The sequence below is a fragment of the Carlito syrichta genome, unplaced genomic scaffold (genome assembly GCF_000164805.1).
Source record: "Carlito syrichta isolate Samal-C Ts95f unplaced genomic scaffold, Tarsius_syrichta-2.0.1 Scaffold73640, whole genome shotgun sequence".
NCBI lineage: Eukaryota > Metazoa > Chordata > Mammalia > Primates > Tarsiidae > Carlito > Carlito syrichta.
The window spans coordinates 1-19685 of NW_007017736.1; the positions used below are offsets into that span (position 1 = coordinate 1).

The 19685-nt window shown below is 41.2% G+C and overlaps 1 protein-coding gene across 1 annotated transcript; it reads right to left on the minus strand.

The window, feature by feature from the left end:
• Window positions 1-4574: 4574 nt before the first annotated feature.
• LOC103255252 (zinc finger protein 480-like) lies at window positions 4575-11281 on the minus strand (the record flags this gene model as incomplete). Its single annotated transcript, XM_008053220.1, has 4 exons — window positions 11244-11281; window positions 10497-10582; window positions 5314-5440; window positions 4575-4670 (listed from the first exon to the last, which is right to left on the minus strand). Coding segments are annotated over exons 2-4 (238 nt in total), but the record flags the coding sequence as incomplete, so codon positions are not given.
• Between the last annotated feature and the right edge of the window lie 8404 nt (window positions 11282-19685).

Consider the following 19685-nt stretch of genomic DNA (forward strand, 5'->3'; position numbering starts at 1 on the left):
TACAGACTGGGAAAAAGTATTTGCCAACTCTAGGTCTGACAAAGGCTTAACATCCTGGATCTACAAGGAACTGAAACATACTGAAAAGAAGAAAACAAACAACCCCATTATAAAATGGGCAAAAGATATGAACAGACACTTCACAAAAGAAGACATTCGAGCAGCCAACAAACACATGAAGAAATGCTCAACCTCACTAATCATCAGGGAGATGCAAATCAAAACCACACTGAGATACCACCTAACTCCAGTCAGAATGGCAATTATAAACAACTCAAAAAATAACATCTGCTGGAGAGGGTGTGGTGAAAAGGGAACACTTCTACACTGTTGATGGGAGTGTAAACTAGTGCAACCTCTGTGGAAAGCAGTGTGGTGATTCCTAAAAGCTCTAAAAATTGACCTTCCATATGACCCTGCAATCCCCCTACTGGGAATATACCCTGAAGAACTCAAATCACTTTATAAAAAAGATACCTGCACATGTATGTTTATCGCAGCGTTGTTCACAGTAGCAAGAACCTGGAAACAACCATGCTGCCCATGAAAAGAGGACTGGATTAAAAAAATGTGGTACATATACATGATGGAATACTACGCAGTCATAAAAAAGAACAAAGTCATGAATTCGCAGCAACCTGGATGGAACTAGAGTCTATAATACTGAGTGACCTCTCACAGAAACAAAGATCCGAATATCACATGTTCTAACTCATATAATGGACCTTGAACATCCAATGTAATACTATAAGAAAATGACTGATGGTACTGGGAAACTATGGGGGGAGGGGGATGGGATTAACAGTAGCAAATATCTGTCTGGGGCAGGGAAAACACCTCTTATCAACAGGGTGCCTGAATGAAACGTAATTGTACACCTAACCCTTAACTGTACCCCACAAAACCATAATAAAAAATACTGATTAATAAAAAAAAAAGATAGACAAGTGGGACCTTATCAAATTAACGAGCTTCTGCAAAGCAAAAGAAACCATCAAGAGAGCAGGTAGACAGCCCACAGAATGGGAAAAAATATTTGTCAACTGTATATCTGACAAAGGCCTAACATCTAGCATCTACACGGAACTCAAATGTGCGAAAAGGAAAAAAAAAAACAGTCCCTTTAAAAAGTGGGCAAAAGACATGAATAGACACTTTTCAAAAGAAGATATATGAGCAGCCAACAGACACATGAAAAAGTGCTCAGCCTTATGCATCATCAGGGAAATGCAAATGAAAACCACATTAAGATATCACCTAACCTCTGTAAGAATGGCCATTATTAATAAAACAAACAACAACACATGTTGGCGAGGATGTGGAGAAAAAGGAATGCTTCTACACTGCTGGTGGGAATTCAGACCAGTGCAACTTCTTTGGAAGACAGTGTGGCGATTTCTGAAAGAACTAGAAATTGACCTTTCATATGACCCTGCAATTCACCTATTGGGAATACACCCAGAGGAACTCAAATCATTCTATAAAAAAGATACCTGCACACGTATGTTTGTTGCAGCTCTATTCACAATAGCAAACACATGGAACCAACTGTGTTGCCCATCGAAGCTGGACTGGATAAAAAAAATGTGGTACATATACACAATGGAATATTATGCAGCCATAAAAAAGGACAAATATATGGACTTTGCAGCAACTTGGATGGATTCGGAGTCGATCATACTCAGTGATTTATCACAGAAATAAAGAACTGAGTTCCATATTTTCTCACTCATAAAGTGACCTTGACCAATTATAATGCTATTAGAAAGTGACTGGCAGTAGTGGAAAACAGTTAGGAGAGGGGGGTAGGATTGGCAGTTGAGGGAAACTGCTAGGGAAGGGAGGGGTATACCTCATCAACAAAAGTGCCTGCATGATTAATGTTTATATACCGAACCCTGAATTGTACCCCACATCTCTATAATAAAGAAAGAAAGAAAGAAAGAAAGAAAGAAAGAAAGAAAGAAAGAAAGAAAGAAAGAAAGAAAGAACGAATGAAAGAACGAATGAAAGAAAGAAACAAGGTCTTACCAAGTTGCCTGGGTGGGTCTCAAACCCGTGGGTTAAGGTGATCCACTCGTCTCGGCCTCCCAAAGTGCTGGGATTACAGGCTGAGCCACCAAGCCCAGTCAATAAATTTATTTTATGCCATCATAAAATAGTTTCTTAAAAACCATGTTGAACAAAGGACTTCAAAGGACTTCTTTTAAAAAGATTAAGCAAAGCTTAAAAAAAAAAAAGAAAAAGAAAAATCCAGCATAGATAGTTTAGTCAACAGTGTCACAGATAAGAGGCCATGACAAGCTCTCACTAGAACAAATTTGCACACCTGTAATTGGTGATTGTCAGCTCACAGGGAATAATCATTATTCTATAATGATCACATTGCCATGTTGCCTTTTTTTTTTTGAGTTTGAGTCTCACTTTGTCACTCAGGCTGAAGTAGAGTGACATGGTCATGGCCACCACAGCATCAAACTGCTAAGCTCAGGTAATCTTTTCATCTCAGCCCTCAAAGAAGCTGGGACTACAGGTGTGGGCCATCATGCCTGTGCCTCCCAAAGTGCTAGGATTACAAGCATGAGCCACTGTGCCCAGCCCACAATACCCTTGAGGGACACTGTGATATTCCACAAAGAGCAGAAAGACAACCATAATCACTGGTCAGTCCGGCTCTCCTGACATGTTCTATCTCAGCATCCTAGAACCTGCTGACCACTCCACTCAGTGGTGTAAGTGGGCATTTCTGTGGGTGGCAGGTTTATACTGTGACAAATTAATCAATATTTTTTCCTTAAAAGTTTTTCTGTTATTCATTAAACTCCCTCCATGGGAAAATCCACCAGAAGTTGTCCATCACCTAAATATAGATTATCATAGCAGAAAAAGAGGAAAAAAATTCAGAATCTATAAAAGCAAGTTTCAAAAACAAAATAAGACAAACTAGGAGCAAGGTTTTTCTACATTCCTAGTCAACACAGAGTAATGAAAGACGGAGGAAAGGCAAGACAGGAGAGTCAGGGGGTCAGATTCTGTGGTGTCCTTGAGAAGAAGCCATGTGCTCTGTCCACAGACTCCAGGCTGAGTACCCGAAAGACTGAGGTATGAGCCTCATGTAGGATAGGGATCCAAGAGACAATCTCTGTCTACGGCTTGTACAGTACTGCTGAGTAGCCACCTCAGAAGATCCATACTACTCCCCATTACATACGCCTGACTGTGGCAAAAACAAAATGGAAGAAATGGTTGAGGGGCCCGAAGAAGCAGAGAGGTCCTGAGAGGCTGTGTGGGTTTCTGGGGCCCCTGATGCACTGGAAGAGCAGTCATTGTTTTTTCATCTCCTAAGAAGAGCTCTCAAATATGAGGCCTGACAATTAAGTTCACGAACCAGCCTAGAAAAGTGCTACATACCTCACTGCCGAATCACTAACTTCTAAGTCCTCCCTTTGGGAAGCTGTGCACCAACACCAGCTCCTAGTCCACCTATCAAAGCAATTTTGGAACTCTTTTTCTGGAATGGCCATCAGAGTTATATTTGTTATTTGCTGAAGTCTGACTATTAAGTTCATGAACTTCCCACTGTGCACTTCCATTGGTAGTACTGTACAAATAACTGCATTGGAACACCTCCCTACTCACCCAGTCTGGCCCCAGTGACTTTTTCCTTTACTCAAAGATAAAGGAAATATTGAAAGGAAGACATTTGATGGCATTTAGGATGTCAAGGGTAATATGATGATGACTTTGATAGTCATTACAGAAAAAGAGTCCCCACATTGCTTTGACAGGTGTACTAGGTGCTGGCATTGGTGTCTAACTTCCCAAAGGGAGTATTTCAAAGGTGATCATAGTGATATTCAGCAGTGAGGTATGTAGCATTTTTTCTAGGATGAGTTTATGAACTTAAATGTCAAACCACGTATATGAAATGAGGACGGAACCTGGACAGGTCCTGGTATGAGGACTTCAGTCCCCATGTGAACTAAGAACTGAAGATCACAATTATCATAACACTATAAGAAAGGGATTAGCAGTAGTGGGAAACTGCTGGGGCAAGGGGAAGTGGGGCACACACTTTATGAATAAGGGTACCTGATCTCAAACCAGGCGAAGTGGGGACAAAAGTGAGGCCCAAACTTTACCTGTACAATGACCATTTGCATACCTAACGCTGAATTGCACCCTATATCTTTAAAATAAAAACTGAAAAATAAAAAAGAACTGAGGATCATATGGATTCAAATACAATCATAGACCCCAGGCTGAACACCTGAAAGACTGAGGTATGAGCCCTGCGCAGGATAGGGATCCAAGAGACAATCTCTGTCTATGGCGTATATAATACTGCTGAGTAACCACCTCAGAAGATCCATACTACTCTCCATTACATACTCCTGACATGTGGCAAAAACAAAACTGAAGAAATAGCTGAGGGACCTGAAGAAGCAGAGTGGCCCTAAGACAGGCTGTGTAGTTTTCTGGGGCCCCAGATGCACTGGAAGAGCAGTCACTGTTTTTTCATCTCCTAAGAAGAGTTCTCAAATACGAGGTCTGACAATTAGGTTCCCACCTACCTGAATTTTTTGCTATTTTCACCTCACCCTCCACATTCTTGGGCTCTTTCTCTTGTTCCAAAAGAGAGATGATATTCCAGTCAGAAACAGAGATTCCTGCTTAAGAAAAAAGAAATATGATGTGCTGTAGCTTTTCCAGAATATCATCCCTGTCCTTTGTTCAGCTGAGAAGAGAGAACATTACATATGGATCTAAAAGATATTTCATAAGTCTGTCCACTGTCCGCTTTCTACTGAATGCTTAAGGGTTATTTTAAATATACAGATATCTAGCTCCCTCCAAGGATTACTGAAAATCAAAAGCACAGAAGTAAAACAAGGGAATCAGATATGTTAAACTTCTTCTACAAGCTTTTATAATTTTGGAAGCATTAGTAATCTAGTCTGAAGTGGGCAGATCACCTGAAGAAAGGAAAGGTTAATGTAAAGATGCTGCATTATTTTTTAAAAGTAGCTGTGCTTGGATGAAGTCTTTTGTTTCTGAATCAACATGGCTTCAATCTCTCCCTTAAAAACAAGGGTGGGTTTCCCTCTCACTGTGGAAGCTTTTCTGTCTTCAATAAATCTTGCTTTCTAAAATAAATGAATGAATAAATAAAATAGGTAAGCAAATAAGTAAGTAAATACATAAATGAATAAATACAAGGTTCTGAAACTCAGTCAGCAAAGTAGGGCCCCTACACACTCATAAGGAAAAATACAGAAGACACATTGATTTCTGGAGGGAAGTTAACCTCACCCAGGGCGTCTAAGTTTCTGTAGTTCTCCAACATCACGTCCCTGTACAAGGCCCTCTGAGCAGGGTCCAGGCATTCCCACTCCTCCTGAGAGAATTTGATGGCCACATCTTCAAATGTCAACAGCACCTGTAATGAGAAACACATTTCACCACGTGGACATGGGAAGAGCTCTTCACATAAAACGATGAGAGAGAGGTATAAGAATTGATTCAGCAGGAGTGAGTGTTTTGGCAGATCAGTGTAAGATAATTTTTAAAAAGTTATATATCCCTAATTTTATTTTATTATACGTTCCAACCAGAGGACAGGAAATCTACAAAATCACTGTGCATTTCACAACTTTGTGAAAAATAAATATACAAATGAAAAAGAAATTCATCACAAAATGGTCTATAGAGAAGTGCTAGATATTGCACTCTATATACCAATAATATCCAATTTCTCTGATGATCTACAGCAGCCATGTCCAAGCCATGGCCCACGTGCAGCCCAGTACAACTAGTAATGTAGTCCCACAAAATCTTTTAACATCATGTGTTTTTGAACGTTTATTTTCTTGTGACCTCCCGATGCATATATGTATATATACTAACTATATTATGTAATTTATGTGTGGTCCAAGATAATGCCTCTTTACTCAGTGTGGCCCAGAGAAGCCAAAAGGTTGGATAACCCTGATCTGGAGCATAAGTAGTGCCTTTAGGGATTGCAAAGTCACAGTGTCATCAAAGTTTAGAATTTAACAATTTGTGATGAGGATCATTAATGGAAGTGACTAAAGGTTTCTGAATACTTACCATGTGCTACGCATTACTCTAAATGTGTATTATCTTGTGTAACAGTAGAGAAATATCGGTTACCACCTTACAGAGGAAATAATTGTATCACAGACATTCAAGAAACTCATCTAAGGTCAAACAGGAAAGAAATGGCAGAGTCAGCCATTCTACCAGCCTTGCACCAACCAGGTAGTACAAGGTTAGAATTTAGCCTAAGGTCAGGGTTTAGAATTGAACCTAAATAATCACACAGTTAAGTAATAGGTACAGTATTAAAAGTATGTTGATAGTTTCCTGAGAAAACCTGAAACAAGTTCAAGGCTAACAATATGGCACTGCATCAAAGGTCACTATATACAGGGTGCCAAAAAATGTATGCACATTTTAAGAATAATAATCCTGAGATGAAAACTTTCCATTTTGCTGTTTTAAGAATGCTTGTTCTGTTGACTCCTGTGTCATGTGCTGTGCCACTGTTTGGTAGACTTCTGTGGCAAGTGCGTAAACTGTTCCAATACCACAGCAGAAGAAGCAGGACTTGTGGCTGTGTGAGATCTCCCAGGTCTTCCCTTGTACACATCACACAGCACCATGCATCTTAAACTTATCACAAAAGCCTGTACTTGTTGGGTGTGTCAGAGGTTCTGTTGCATACAGACACTTCCATTGTCATCATACTTCCACAACGTTCTCAAACTTCAAAATGTTCTTGTGTTCCTCGAACGACAACTGTGCTATTGCCATTTTCTTTGACTGCCCTGCCCATCACATGGTGATGTTAGCATTCATTTGATTACCACCATCTTTTGAGTAAACATCATATTACATATTGCTACCACAATTCAATTCAACTTCAAAAAGTAATACATAGATAATATCTCTTAAGATGTGTATACATTTTTTCGGGCAACCCCAGTATATGAACATACACATGTATGGACATAATAGGCTACCATTTGTACTGCTATTGACTCATTAACATGATAGTGTAGAATAAATTTAAGGCCATGGAAAACATTTAAGACCAATTTTCAAAGGTTAAAATATATATAAAACTTATTTATGAAACAATGACGTGTCTTTTATACACACTATAGGTTTCTGCTCCTATCATAAACATGAACTTTCAGTAAATATTGCTATCTCTAAATGACAGGTTGTTTTGGATAAATTTTTTAAACTATTTTTTTCCTCTCATGAACTAATAACAATACAGCATTTTTTTGAAAATTGGACACGTACGAATTGTACTTAATTTTAATTAGGTTGTTGTCAACATTATTCTGCATTTGCCAAGTTTTAAAAAACCTACAAAAATTAAAAAAAGAGAAAACCTTAATTACAATCTTCATTAAAAACATACATGCAAATATCAATACAATTTTACCCATTTAAATTTAGATACTTATTCATTAATATAAGCCAAATGGAATTTATCCTCCAATTCAAAAAGTGAATAGATTCTTGAAAAAAATTGAATAAATAAAAATCACCATTCATAGGAAATTAAAAGATCTGTTACTAAGAAAGAAAATTTCAGCAAACAGCACGATCAGGTATCAACAATGGAAGCAGATCTGCTAAAGACAAGGCTGAGACCAGGGTTCCAGCCAGGGCTCCAGACTTTCACTATGGCACAGAATGCCTGGGTAGGACCAGCAGAGGAGGGAAAAGAAGGAGACACAAAAAGAGCCAAAGAGTTGAAACCATTATTCCTAGATGACGTGACTGCAACCTAGAAAAAGAAGGTGTTTTATCTATGAGAATTAATAGCAATATGCTGAAAACAATGTTTCTTCTTTAGTGACAGTAAGTAAAAAATAACACAAGCAAACTACAAAAGGTCTGCAGTACCAAGCTGTATTTACATCTCACATGTTGCTAGCTGGAAGAGTATCTCTGCATCTTTGGGGGAATACATCTTGCATGAATCTATCAAAATATGAAACGTACCATCCTTAATCCAGTAATCACACTTCAAGCCAACCCAGAGGAATCTCCGATACAGCTGGCTTGTACAGAGACAACCACTGTGGCATACTTTATAACAGCAAAAAAAGTGCAAAGGACCTAAGTGTCTAAAATCAGAAAGTGCTCTCATAAACACCTAAAAAAGGAAGTTACGTCTGTCTTTACTAACATGAAAACATGTGTAGAATAACATATCACTACATAACACTCACTGAAGAATTTCAACTAAAGTCACTTAGCAAAAAGGAGATGCATTTTTACAAGACCTGTATTTAATCTTGCAAAGAACTGAAGACAGTGATTCCAAATGAAGACAGTGACTGATGATGGACGGCATGACAGAGAAGCTGATGTTTTGCAGTGGCTTCCCATTATTCACGGGGGATACGTTCCAAGTCCCCAGTGTATGCCCCAAACCAGCAATAGTACCTAACATTATAATATACTATGTTTTAGCAGCCAGGCATGGTGGCTCATGCTTGTAACTCCAGCATTTTGGGAAGTGGAGGCGAGAGAACTGCCTGAGCCTAGAGATTTGAGACCAGCCTGGGCAACTTGGCAAGATCCAGTCTCCACAACTAATCAAAAAATTAGCTGGGTGTGGTGGCACGCGCCTGTAGTCCAAGCTACTTGGAAGGCTGAGGTGGAAGGATCACCTGAGCCCAGCATGTCAAGGTTGTGGTGGCTGTGAGTGTGCCACTGCTCTCCAGCCTGGGCAACAGAGTGAGACTCCGACCCAAATAATAATAAAAATAATATACTATTCTTCCTGTACATACATACCTATGATAAAGTTTAGTTTATGAATTGGACACAGTAAGGGATTAACAATAACTAATAACAAAATAGAACAATTATTAAAAATGCACTGTAATAAAAATTATCCAAATTCTGTCATTCTGTTTTCCTCTCTCAATACAGTAGTAGTATATAGTACTTAGGTATTTTGTAGTGTATAGTACTTAGGTATTTTGTAGTGTATAGTACTTAGGTATTTTCAAACCTCAGTTGACTGGGGGTAACTGAAACAGGAAAGTAAATCCACAGATAAGGGTGGATCACTATTCTCCTTAATCCCTAACCTGCAACATTATTTGGAGTGAGACAAAGACACACCATGTAATGTTTAAAATAAATGTAATACTTAGTAACAACTGGTGGAATCAAAATTTGGCTCTAGCCTCTCTGATGACAAAGATTAAGTTCTCTACTCCAATGACTTGGCAGAATTAGAAACACTGTAATCTAAAACATCAGCTGCATAAGAGTTTCTGCATAAACATCAGGGTCTTCATGTGATAGATGTGCTGCAGATGATTTTAAAGAGTCTCTTACTGTTAAGCTAATCAAACAATAAAATAACCTCTATCACTGGTATCTGTTTCTGAACTTTCCACTCTAGTCCAAATCATTAATATTTTAGGGGCAGAAACACACTGACTCACTTGCTTAGCTTCAGGTGTATTGTAAAATAAGAGAAAGCAAGTTTCCCCTTATCAGTCTTATTTTCTAGAATTTACCAACTGTTGCTGCACATTAATACAGCATATGATGTGCAGCTTTTTTTTGATTTGGAGTCTGGAATGCAGTGGCACAATCACAGCCCACTGCAGCTTCAAACTCCTGAGCTCCAGCAATCCTCCCTCCTCAGTCTCTTGAGTAGTTGGGACTACATGTACACACCACTACGACTACAGCCTACCAATTTTTTTTTATTGTAGAAACCAGCCCAGGCTGGCTTCAAACTCCTGGGCTCAAGTAATCCTCCCCAAAGTGCTGGGATTACCGGCGTAAATTACCCGCCCAGTCTTTGCAGTTCTTTTTTCTTTTTTTTTTTGAGTCAGTCTCACTTTGTTGCCTAGGCTGGAGTGCAGTGGTATGCTACGCACCACCACCACAGCCTCGACCTGCTGGGCTAAAGGTGATCCTTCCACCTCAGCCTTCCAAATAGCTGGAACTATAGGCATACACCACCACGTCTAGCTAATTTTTTGATTTATTGTAGAGATGAGGTCTCACCATGTTGCCCAGGCTGGTTTGGCACCCACGGGCGTGGTCTACCTGTGGACAGGCATGTAGCTCTTTTTAATGCTGGTCTACGGTGAGCTAACAGTACATTCACATGCAACCGGTAAGACAACCCCCTTTGCCCAATATCACTGACAATTCAGGACCCACTCCCAGTCTCTGATCCACGCCTGAGTAGGGAACTCTTCCCATGATAATCCTCCCAATGGAGACTCTTCACAAGTTCAATGTCAGTGGATCATTCTGAGATGGAATCTGCTGGAGATGAGAAGGGGCTGAGGGAAGGGAAGGGTGAACGCCAGTCAACATATCAGGCAGTATATTTCAGAATCACAGATTACTGAGTCTACAAAACAGCACTTTAGGAAAGAGACACAACCACCAACCAAGAACATGACTTTTACCTGGGCAAGAGCCATTTCTGACTCCCCTTTCTTTCCTCTTCCCCTGGGCTTCTTCCTCGGGTAAGATCGGTCTTGAGAAGTCAACCCTGTGTGTTGAAAAATAGGCTGTTTAATGCTTAGAATCAACTTATCCCCCTCCCCTGAGTTGCAATCACACACGGAGAATCCCAACACGTAGAAAACACGGTCCTCGGCTGCCCGCTGCAACAGGAGGGATTCGGGGACACAGAGACCAGTAACCGAGTCTTTTTCCCCCCTCACCCTTTTCTTTAGAACTCGCTGTCCTCCTGGTGGGGCCCACACATTCTGAGCTGGGCTGGCATCACCCTCCCCTGCAAGTCATAGACCCGCCCTGCCCAAACCCCACGCAGGGGAGCGTCCCCAACCCCCATCAGGAAAGAAGCTGAGGGCGGGGACGGAGCAAGGAAGGTCTGGGAAGGGTTTTAAGTAAGAAAATGACACCGGGGTCTCCACGCGGACCGAAAGCAGAACCGCCGGCGAGAGTACGGAGCTGAGACTGATGTAATAAGGGGAAGTGGACACGGACCCCCAACGCTGCGGAGCAGCCAGGCCTCGGACGTCTCCCGGCGCCGCGGGCACTCACCGTGGGCTGGGGCAGTGGTTGCAAAGTCACAGAGAGGCCCGAGAACTCCCGACCCCCGCGGGCCTGGAAGACAAGGGCTGCGAGGAGGCAACGCGCGGTCTGAAATAGAAATAAATAGAAATAGAAATAATAAACTCACTCACCGGAGCCTGTTTGTCACCCAGCTTGACTCACTTCCGGGTCTGCACGAAACTGCGCTTGCGCGGTGGGCAAGGTGACGCAAGGGGCTGGCCTGGGCGGGGCTGGGCCTGCGAGGGGCGGGACGCGGCGGGGCGGGGCGCGGGGGGGGCGGGGGCGGCGCGGGGGGCGGAAAAAAAACTCTGCCTTCACACCCTAGATGCTTTCAGGTACCCGAGGCCCTCTGTTGAATATTACTTGTTTCTCCACTTTTTCATTCTTTTAAGTCTCCTTTTTTTACATTTTGTTTTATTTTATTTCATTTTAATTTAATTTTATGAGGGTTGTGGGCAGGTGCCTCTATTGTTGCCGAGTCTGGCCTCGAACTCGTTGGCTCAAGTGATCCTCTCACTTCAGCCTCCCAGAGCGCCAGGATTGCAGGCACCCGCCACCTCCTTGGCTTAAATTTCCTTAGTTTCTTTTAAAGCGGGGCTGCGTCCCGCCTGTTCTAAGTTAGCATTTCAAGCAATCTGCGGCAAAAGAGTAGTGTGAGTCACTTAATCTTACAAACTGAGATGTTTTCCTTGACACGTTGAAAACAGCAGTGTTCCATGTTGTAAGTGATAAAACTGGAATGTAAAATGCAAAAGTGCCTATGTGGAATAAATAAGTCTATACTGACACCCACCAGAACATAAATTTCACTACTGTTCTCTCTTCACTTGGGAAGCAAAGACAGGCTGGACTCAGTTCCAGGGGCTTTACAGGCCCAGAGCCTGGGCCATGGGGGTGGAGGGTTAAGGAATTGCTTGAAGAGAACAAGAAGTTCTGCTTGTATATATAGCTATACATTCCTTTTCCTTGTTTTAAATTTAATTTGTTGTTCTAGTTCATATCTGTTGACAGCAATTATACATTTATACTTGATAGGAACTGGGACATATTTTATTTGTCATTAATTATGTAGGAAGGGGGGCCCCCCCAAAACCAGTATCATCTTTTGGGGTCAGGCCCCTTGTAGTAATTGTCCTAGGGACCCATGACATCCGTGTGCCAGCTAGCATTGTTGTGAGAGGCTGCACTCGGCTTCAGTGAATTTTTTTTGGGGGGTGATTCTTTCAATGCATTCATCCATTTCATGATGGGTGAGGTATGAGCACACCTGCCCAGAAGCACTGCTTGTTCAAAGTTTTTGACCAAAAATGGCATGACCTTCGTGTCCCACCCTCTCTATTCACCCAATCTCACAAGTGACTTTTGTTTCCCCGGATAAAAAAGGCCTCAAAGGGAAATGTTTTGCCGATGTGGAAGAGGTGAGACAAAAAGGCAGAAGCACTAAAAGACATCAAAATAGACAAGTTTAAAAACTGTTCTGAGCAGTGGAAAAAGCATTTTGATAGGTGTATTGCATCAGCGAGTACTTGGAAGGTGACTGGAGTTTAAACATGTAAGAATAAATACACAATTTTTGATGAATAAATTCCGGGAGTTTTTTTTGGGTTCCTCTCATATGTTGTGATTTTAATTTTTTTTTTGTCTTAACCTCAATTGTTTGGATAAGGGTTTTGAAATTTGAAATGTGGATAAACTTGTTATTTTAATCTATTCTATTTATGAATCTCTGTGTCATCTGAAGAGAATAAAGCTTGTAAAAGGTGTAATCTTTTGGAAGTATTGGATTTGCTTTTAACTAATGGAAAATTAATTTTGCAATATTTTCAGAGACATTTGATAGGGATAGCTATTCTTTTACATAAACAATAGAAATAGAAAAACAAGATTTTCAAATTTTCATTGGCATCATTGATACTTTAAAATTTTAAATTTGGAATATGTGTTATGGAATAATAAGTTATATAGTAAGAAATTAATAACCTCATCTCTGTTTTTTTGTGAAATTCTGAAGGTGGAGCTGGATGGATCTGAGGCCATCTTTCTTCCTCCTCCTTTTTCTCTGTGGCCACTGATGCGGGGTGGGGTGCAACATGTTGCTCTGTGAGTTCTTGATTTCACCACAGAAAATAATTTCAGAGAGAATCCTAGGTATATTTCTTTCTTAAGAAGTAAATTATTAGAAAGAAAAGGGGTGATCAAGGAAGGCATGGGTACCTTAAAAGAAGGGCCACATGCTTGTCTTTTATAAAAATCATTAAGCAAACCATGAGTTAAGATGGGTGAGGTGCAGGTATTTGGTCACAAGCTTTGATGACCATGTCTCCACCTTCTATGAGCTAAGAGGGGTGTGTTGCAGGTGTCTTGTCATGAGTTTTGATGACCATCTCTCCACCTTCTATGAGTTCAGAGGATAGGACAGCAGGTGTCTTGTCATGAGTTTTGATGACCAGTTCTCTACCTTCTAAGGTCATAAGGACCTTCTAACTAACAAAACTTATTGCCTGTCTATATTTGGACTATTTTTAAACATCATATCTGTGTTTTGGGTAACTCCCTATTATTTCTGTTATTTAATGCCCTGGTAGATCCACATTCTAGCCCACAAGGTGGTCAGATCTGATGTGCTTGGTCAGTCGGGTGAAGGTCATGTACCAATAAAAAAGCTGCCTGAATGCTTACCCTATTTTAACTCAGACCTGCCTACAAGAAACTTCTCAATGTCTAAACTGCACTGACTGATCTACCTCAGTCACCACTCCTGTTTTTTTCTCCTCTCCCTAACGTCACACCCTGTGTTCTTTTTCTCTCTCCTCCCTCTTCTCAGCACCATTCTTTTATCTTCTCTCCTCTTCTACTTTCTCCTTCAAACACTCTTTTCTCTTCTCTTTTCTTTCTATTTATTCTCATCAAGGCACAAAGAGAAAACAGAAAGCCCATTCTCAGACTGTGTCCTACGGAGGACTTTGACCAAGAAAGAATGAAGAAGATGTGTGAAGCTTGTCAGGGGATGTGACAGGAAATATGAGGTGGGACCCCCCCAAAAAACACGGAATTTATTTGTTAAAAAAATGCGTATTTATTCTTACATGTTTAAACTTCAGTCACCTTCAAAGTACTCTCTGTTTGATGCAATACACCTATGGAATCACTTTTTCTACTGCTCAAAACAGGTTATAAACTCATCAATTTTGTTGCCTTTTAGTGCTTCTGCTGTTTTTGTTTTTGTTTTTGTTTTTTTGGTTCACTGATTCCACAGTGGCAAAATATTTCCTGCTGAGGGCTTTTTTCATCTGGGGAAGCAAAAGAACAAAGTGACTTTTGGAGAGATTGGGTGAATAGAAAGGGTGAGGCACAGGGGTCATGATGTTTTTGGTCAAAAACTGCTGAACACTCAGCACAGTGTGGGCAGGTGCACTCGCAAATCACCATCTTGAAATGGACAAACACCCTGAGACTTTCCAAAACGAAAAACAAAAAAACCCCAAACTCACTGAAGCTGAACACAGCCTCTCACAACAACACTAGCGGGTACACTGACGGGTTCCTAGAACAGTTACCTACCTGGGCAAGCCTGTACCACAAGGGCCTACCCTCCAAAAGATCATTCTGTTTTGTGTGTGTGTGTCCCCCCTCATAAAAGCTGAATCTGAGAAAGTTCTCAAGAGTTATTCCACCACAGAAAACAAAGACAAGCCATCTGAGAATAGAGGGCTAGGCCCTTCTCACCTCGGGCCACCCTAGTGTTACCAAGCTCCTGCAGGTAATGTCTTCTTGGATTGTTTGCAGACTTTTACTGCCTCTGGGCCTGGGCAGAGCGGGTATCCTGCTATTCCATCACAAGGGAACTCATCAACGGATGGAATTAATGAAATAATGTAAGGCTTTTCCCCCAAATCCCCAAACAGAGTAAAGGTGTTATTTGCACGGGGTAGAGACTTGGCTTCCTTCAGCAACGTGCCCACGTGCAGAAATTCATGAAGGGGTACACCATGGGCTTTGAGACAAGGCTATGTCATCTACTCAGCCAGCAGAAATCTCAACCATCAGACAACAATCAAAGCTGCTCTTGTTTTGATGCTGAATTTTGTCCCTACGCATGTGGAAAGCCCAGCTCTCTGAGAAGCAAAGGGATAGAGAAAGAAGGACGGAGACTTGTAGGGGCAGCTACAGTGCAAGTGTGGAGAAAGAAGGTGAAGGGTATGGGTGGGAGGGGTGGGACTTGTTGGTGTGGATTTTAGTAAGGTTCTGCCTGTCCCTGGCGAGGCTGAATGGCTCGAGACACATAGTGGTTGCAGTAAACTTCATCATTTGGAACAGGAGCTCATTTGAACTAAACCCCAAGTTGGAAAGCAAAGATGACAATGAGAAACCTGACGTTGAATCACCAGAGACAATGGTCTGACAAATTAACCAGGATGAGTATTGGAGCAGTAAAGATTCCCTAGTGGGCAAAGAGAGATGGCCACTTATGGTGTGGTGGCTGGGTACGGGGGCTCATGCCTGTAATCCCAGCACTTAAAGAGTCCGAGGTGGGTGGGACACTTTACCCTGAGAGTCTGAGACCAGCCTGGTAAACATGAGACCTCATCTCTACAGAAGAAAAAGAATTAGCCAGGCATGGTGGTACACACCTGTAGTCTCAGCAACCTGAGGCAAGAGGATTGTCTGAGCCCAGGAGGTCAATGCTGCGGTGAGTTGTGATCATGCCACTGCACTCCAACCTGGGTGACAGAGTGAGGCCCTAACTCAAAAAAAAAAAAAAAAGAAATTGCAGCATGTTAGAAGCTGGAGTGCTGGTACCAACAGAGTCTGTATAATGACTGGAGAAATGGTCTATGAAAATAAAGTGGGTGGCTTATGGACACTGACAATGAATGATTGAGGCTTGAATAAAGCAGGGTCCGGTCCCCATGGCAGTAGACATCTCTGATATGCCTTCAACAGTCAAATGTATCCACAGCCTGAAAGAGAATGGTACTGGGTGACTGATCCTGCACATGATTTTTCCCCCCCTCCCCCTCTATGTCTTTATTTCAGTAAAGTGCCAAGTGCAATTTAGCTTCAGGCAGGAAGGGTCACAATTTACATTTGCCATATTGTCAGAGGTCCTTATTTACCAATTTGCTGCCATAACTAGGTTAGAAAGTATTTGAATTTAATGCAGGTATTGGGTGTAATAATAAACAATATTGATGATATCATACTAGAAATGGAAGAGCAAGCTAGATATTCCTCGATGCAATGGTGACATAGGTTGAGGCTCAGAAATGGATCCCCAAAATATGGACTTTAATACGCTGAAGTGGAGAAGCCTACAGTTCTCTCCGACCTTCTCCCTCGCTCCTGTCTCTCAATACTTTGTCTCCCAGAACACAGGGGAAAGTTGTTCTCTGAAGTTCCTTTATCTGCCTCAAGTCTGGACCTGCCAAAGAAAGAAGCAGCGATCTCTGGTTTCTTCCTTTAGTTTTCATTAACTGAACTCTTATCAGAGAAAGAAACACTTCAGTCTGTCAACACCCCTGGACAGATTTTTATCACCAATATGGGCCCAATAGACTTTGTCTCAAGCCACTTAAGTCCATTGAATTCCCCTAAAATCACCCACTCTTTCCCATCTTCCTTTATCCTATGAAGAAGGTTATAGAAGAATCTGTACCCCATTGGGGAGGGGATAATCATTCTGTGACACCCTGTGCACACGAATAAATTTGCATACTTTGTCCCCTATTAACCTGCCCTTTGTCAGTTGATTTTCAGTGAACCTTCACAGGGTAAAGGGGAAGTTTTTTTCTTTGCCTCTGTATATACAAATGAGGACTCTCCCAAAACTGGATTTTTGTTGCGTTTATTTATTTTTATTTTATTTTATTGAGTCAGAGTCTCACTCTGTCAGACTAGAGTGCAGTGGCACGCTCACAGCTACTATAACCTGGACCTGCTGGGCTCAGGCAATCCTTCCACCTCAGCCTTCCAAATAGCTGGAACCACAGGCACATGTCAGCATGACTGGCTAAGGTTTTTATTTATTGTAGAGATGAGGTCTTGTCAAGCTGGTCTTGAATCCCTGAACTCAGGCAGTCATCTTGCCTTGGTCTCCCAAAGTGCTGGGATTACAGGCATGAACCACTATGCCAGGCCTCAGAATTTTTTTTTTGGAGGGCGGACCCCTTGTAATGCAGGCTTTCTCAGCAAGGCAAGTGTTCTAGGAAACCATTGGCATCAGACTATCAGTTAGCATTGTTGTGAGAGGCTGTGTACATTCTCAGTGAAATTTCTTTGGAGATACTTTCAACATGTTGGCCCATTTCATGATGGATGATTTACAAGTGCACCTGCCCACACTGCACTGAGTGTTTCAGTAGTTTTTGACCAAAAGCGGCACAACCCCCATACCCCACCATCCATATCCACCCCATCTCGCCCTGAGGTTTTTTTTCCCCAGATGAAAAAAGTCCTTGAAGGGAAACATTTTGCCGATATGGAATTGGTAAAACAAAAAATGGCAGAAGCACTAAAAGACATCAAAACTGAGGGATTCAACAAAAGTGAAGGAAGTATCTGAATAGGTGAATTGCATCGAAAAGAGAGTCAGAGTTTAGTCCTCAACATTATGTCTATTTAATGTTTCAGGATTATTTTGTGTTCTTGAGTCACAGGGGAAGTCTCAGTGAATGCCTCATAGCAAGTTAGTAATTGTATCTCAAATAGTGTGTACCGGGCTGCAACATTCAGACATGTTCTGGTGTACAATCCCAGCTGGTGCACTTTGAAGGTGACTGATGTTTAAAGACACAAAAGCAGATACATAATATTTTATAAATGAATTCTGGTTTTGTTTTGTTTTCGTTTCCCCTTGTACATGACCAAAAAGAGACTTGTTAATAAACCCAGCAAAGACTCAAGGGTCTACCCAAAATGTTGAAATTCTTATGGATATTCTGGGCAAGAACCACATATAACATATCACAGGTGACTAAAAATAGACTGTTATTCTTACCTACCCCTGGAGCTTAACAAGAAGTCCAGCATTTGGTTGTTTTATCTGGATTTTGAAGAAGGATATAGAACCATACACATTCCATATACTGGGGATATTACTAGTGCCTGCATGTAAAATCACTCCACAAAGGGTTATATTTGAATGAGGGCCGGGTCTGAGTGGAGAAAAGCAGTCTCTCTTTCTCTCAAGGTCTTTGAACCCCGCTGATCCCCATTCACACATGATTTTGAATGTATTTGCAAAGCATGGTTTCCCAGATTGGAATTTATGAAGAAAGCCTGTGAGTGTCACCCAGTGGTCACTGCTGCGATTGCGCACCAGAACATTTCTGGATCTTGCAGCCCGATACACAGCACTTGAGATACAATTACTAGCTTGCTATGAGGCATTCATTAAGACTTCCCCTATGACACAAGGACACAAAGTAATCCTGAAACATGAAATAGCTGTAATTTTTAGGACTAGACTCTGACTTTTCCTCTTTACCTCACCAAATTCTCAACTAAGTGGCCTGGGGAGACCCATGTTTTATTAACTCCCATATGTTATGAGGTTTGCTTTCCAAACTGACTCTGCCATAAAATCACATAACAGATAAAGAAGAAAAATCAAAGTATTGTATGACCCTGAAAGGTTCACCTTTGGAGATTCTTGGATTCCTGACATCTTTTAAGACACTTAGTATTTGGGTGATGGGTTTAATAGAAGCCAAACCTCACCATTATGCAATATACTCATGTAACACACCTGCCCATGTACTCCCTGAATTTAAAAAATTGAATTAGTTCTAGATATCTGCTGTACCAACATGTACATATAACTAACAACATTGTATTGCACACTTAACATTTTATTTAAAAGGTAGGTCTCATGTTAAATGTTATTACCACAATTAAAAAAAAATAAGCCTAGATGGCTGACCATGGTAAACATTTAGTGCCCTTGAATTGAACTGAGGAAGAAGCACTGGCTTATCTGATAAAAGCTGCCTATTAAATGATCTGATCCTGCCTGTATTATCATGGTTTTGCTGGTGGGTGACATGTAAAATTCTATCTCCCTGTAGATATTGTTATGTCTAGAGTTTCTGTACTTAAATGGGGGTAAGACAAAGGGGGAATATTTGTGTGGTATCTTTTTCTTTTTCTGTTTCTTTTCTTTTTTTAGTCAGGATCCCATTCTGTTACCCAGGCTGGGGTGCAGTGGCATGATCATAGCTCAGCGCAGCCTCAGCCTTCTGAGCTCAGGTAATCCTTGTGCCTCAGCCTCCCGAGTAGCTGGGACTGCAGGTGCGCACCATCATGCCTGGCTAATTTTTGTGTTTTTTTGTAGTGATGAGTTCTCAGTATGTTGTCCAGCCTAGTCTAGAACTCCTGCCTTGACTTCCCAAAGTGCTGGGATTATAGTCGTGAGCCACTGCATCTGGCCTTGTATAGTGTATTTTTCTACAAAGCTTTCATATTATTTAAACTTCCAAATCAACTAACATTAAGCTGTACAAGGAAGTCCAGTGGCTTCTAATGTAAATGAATTGTGGAAATGTTCTTCTATATACTTGTATCTTTTAAAAAAT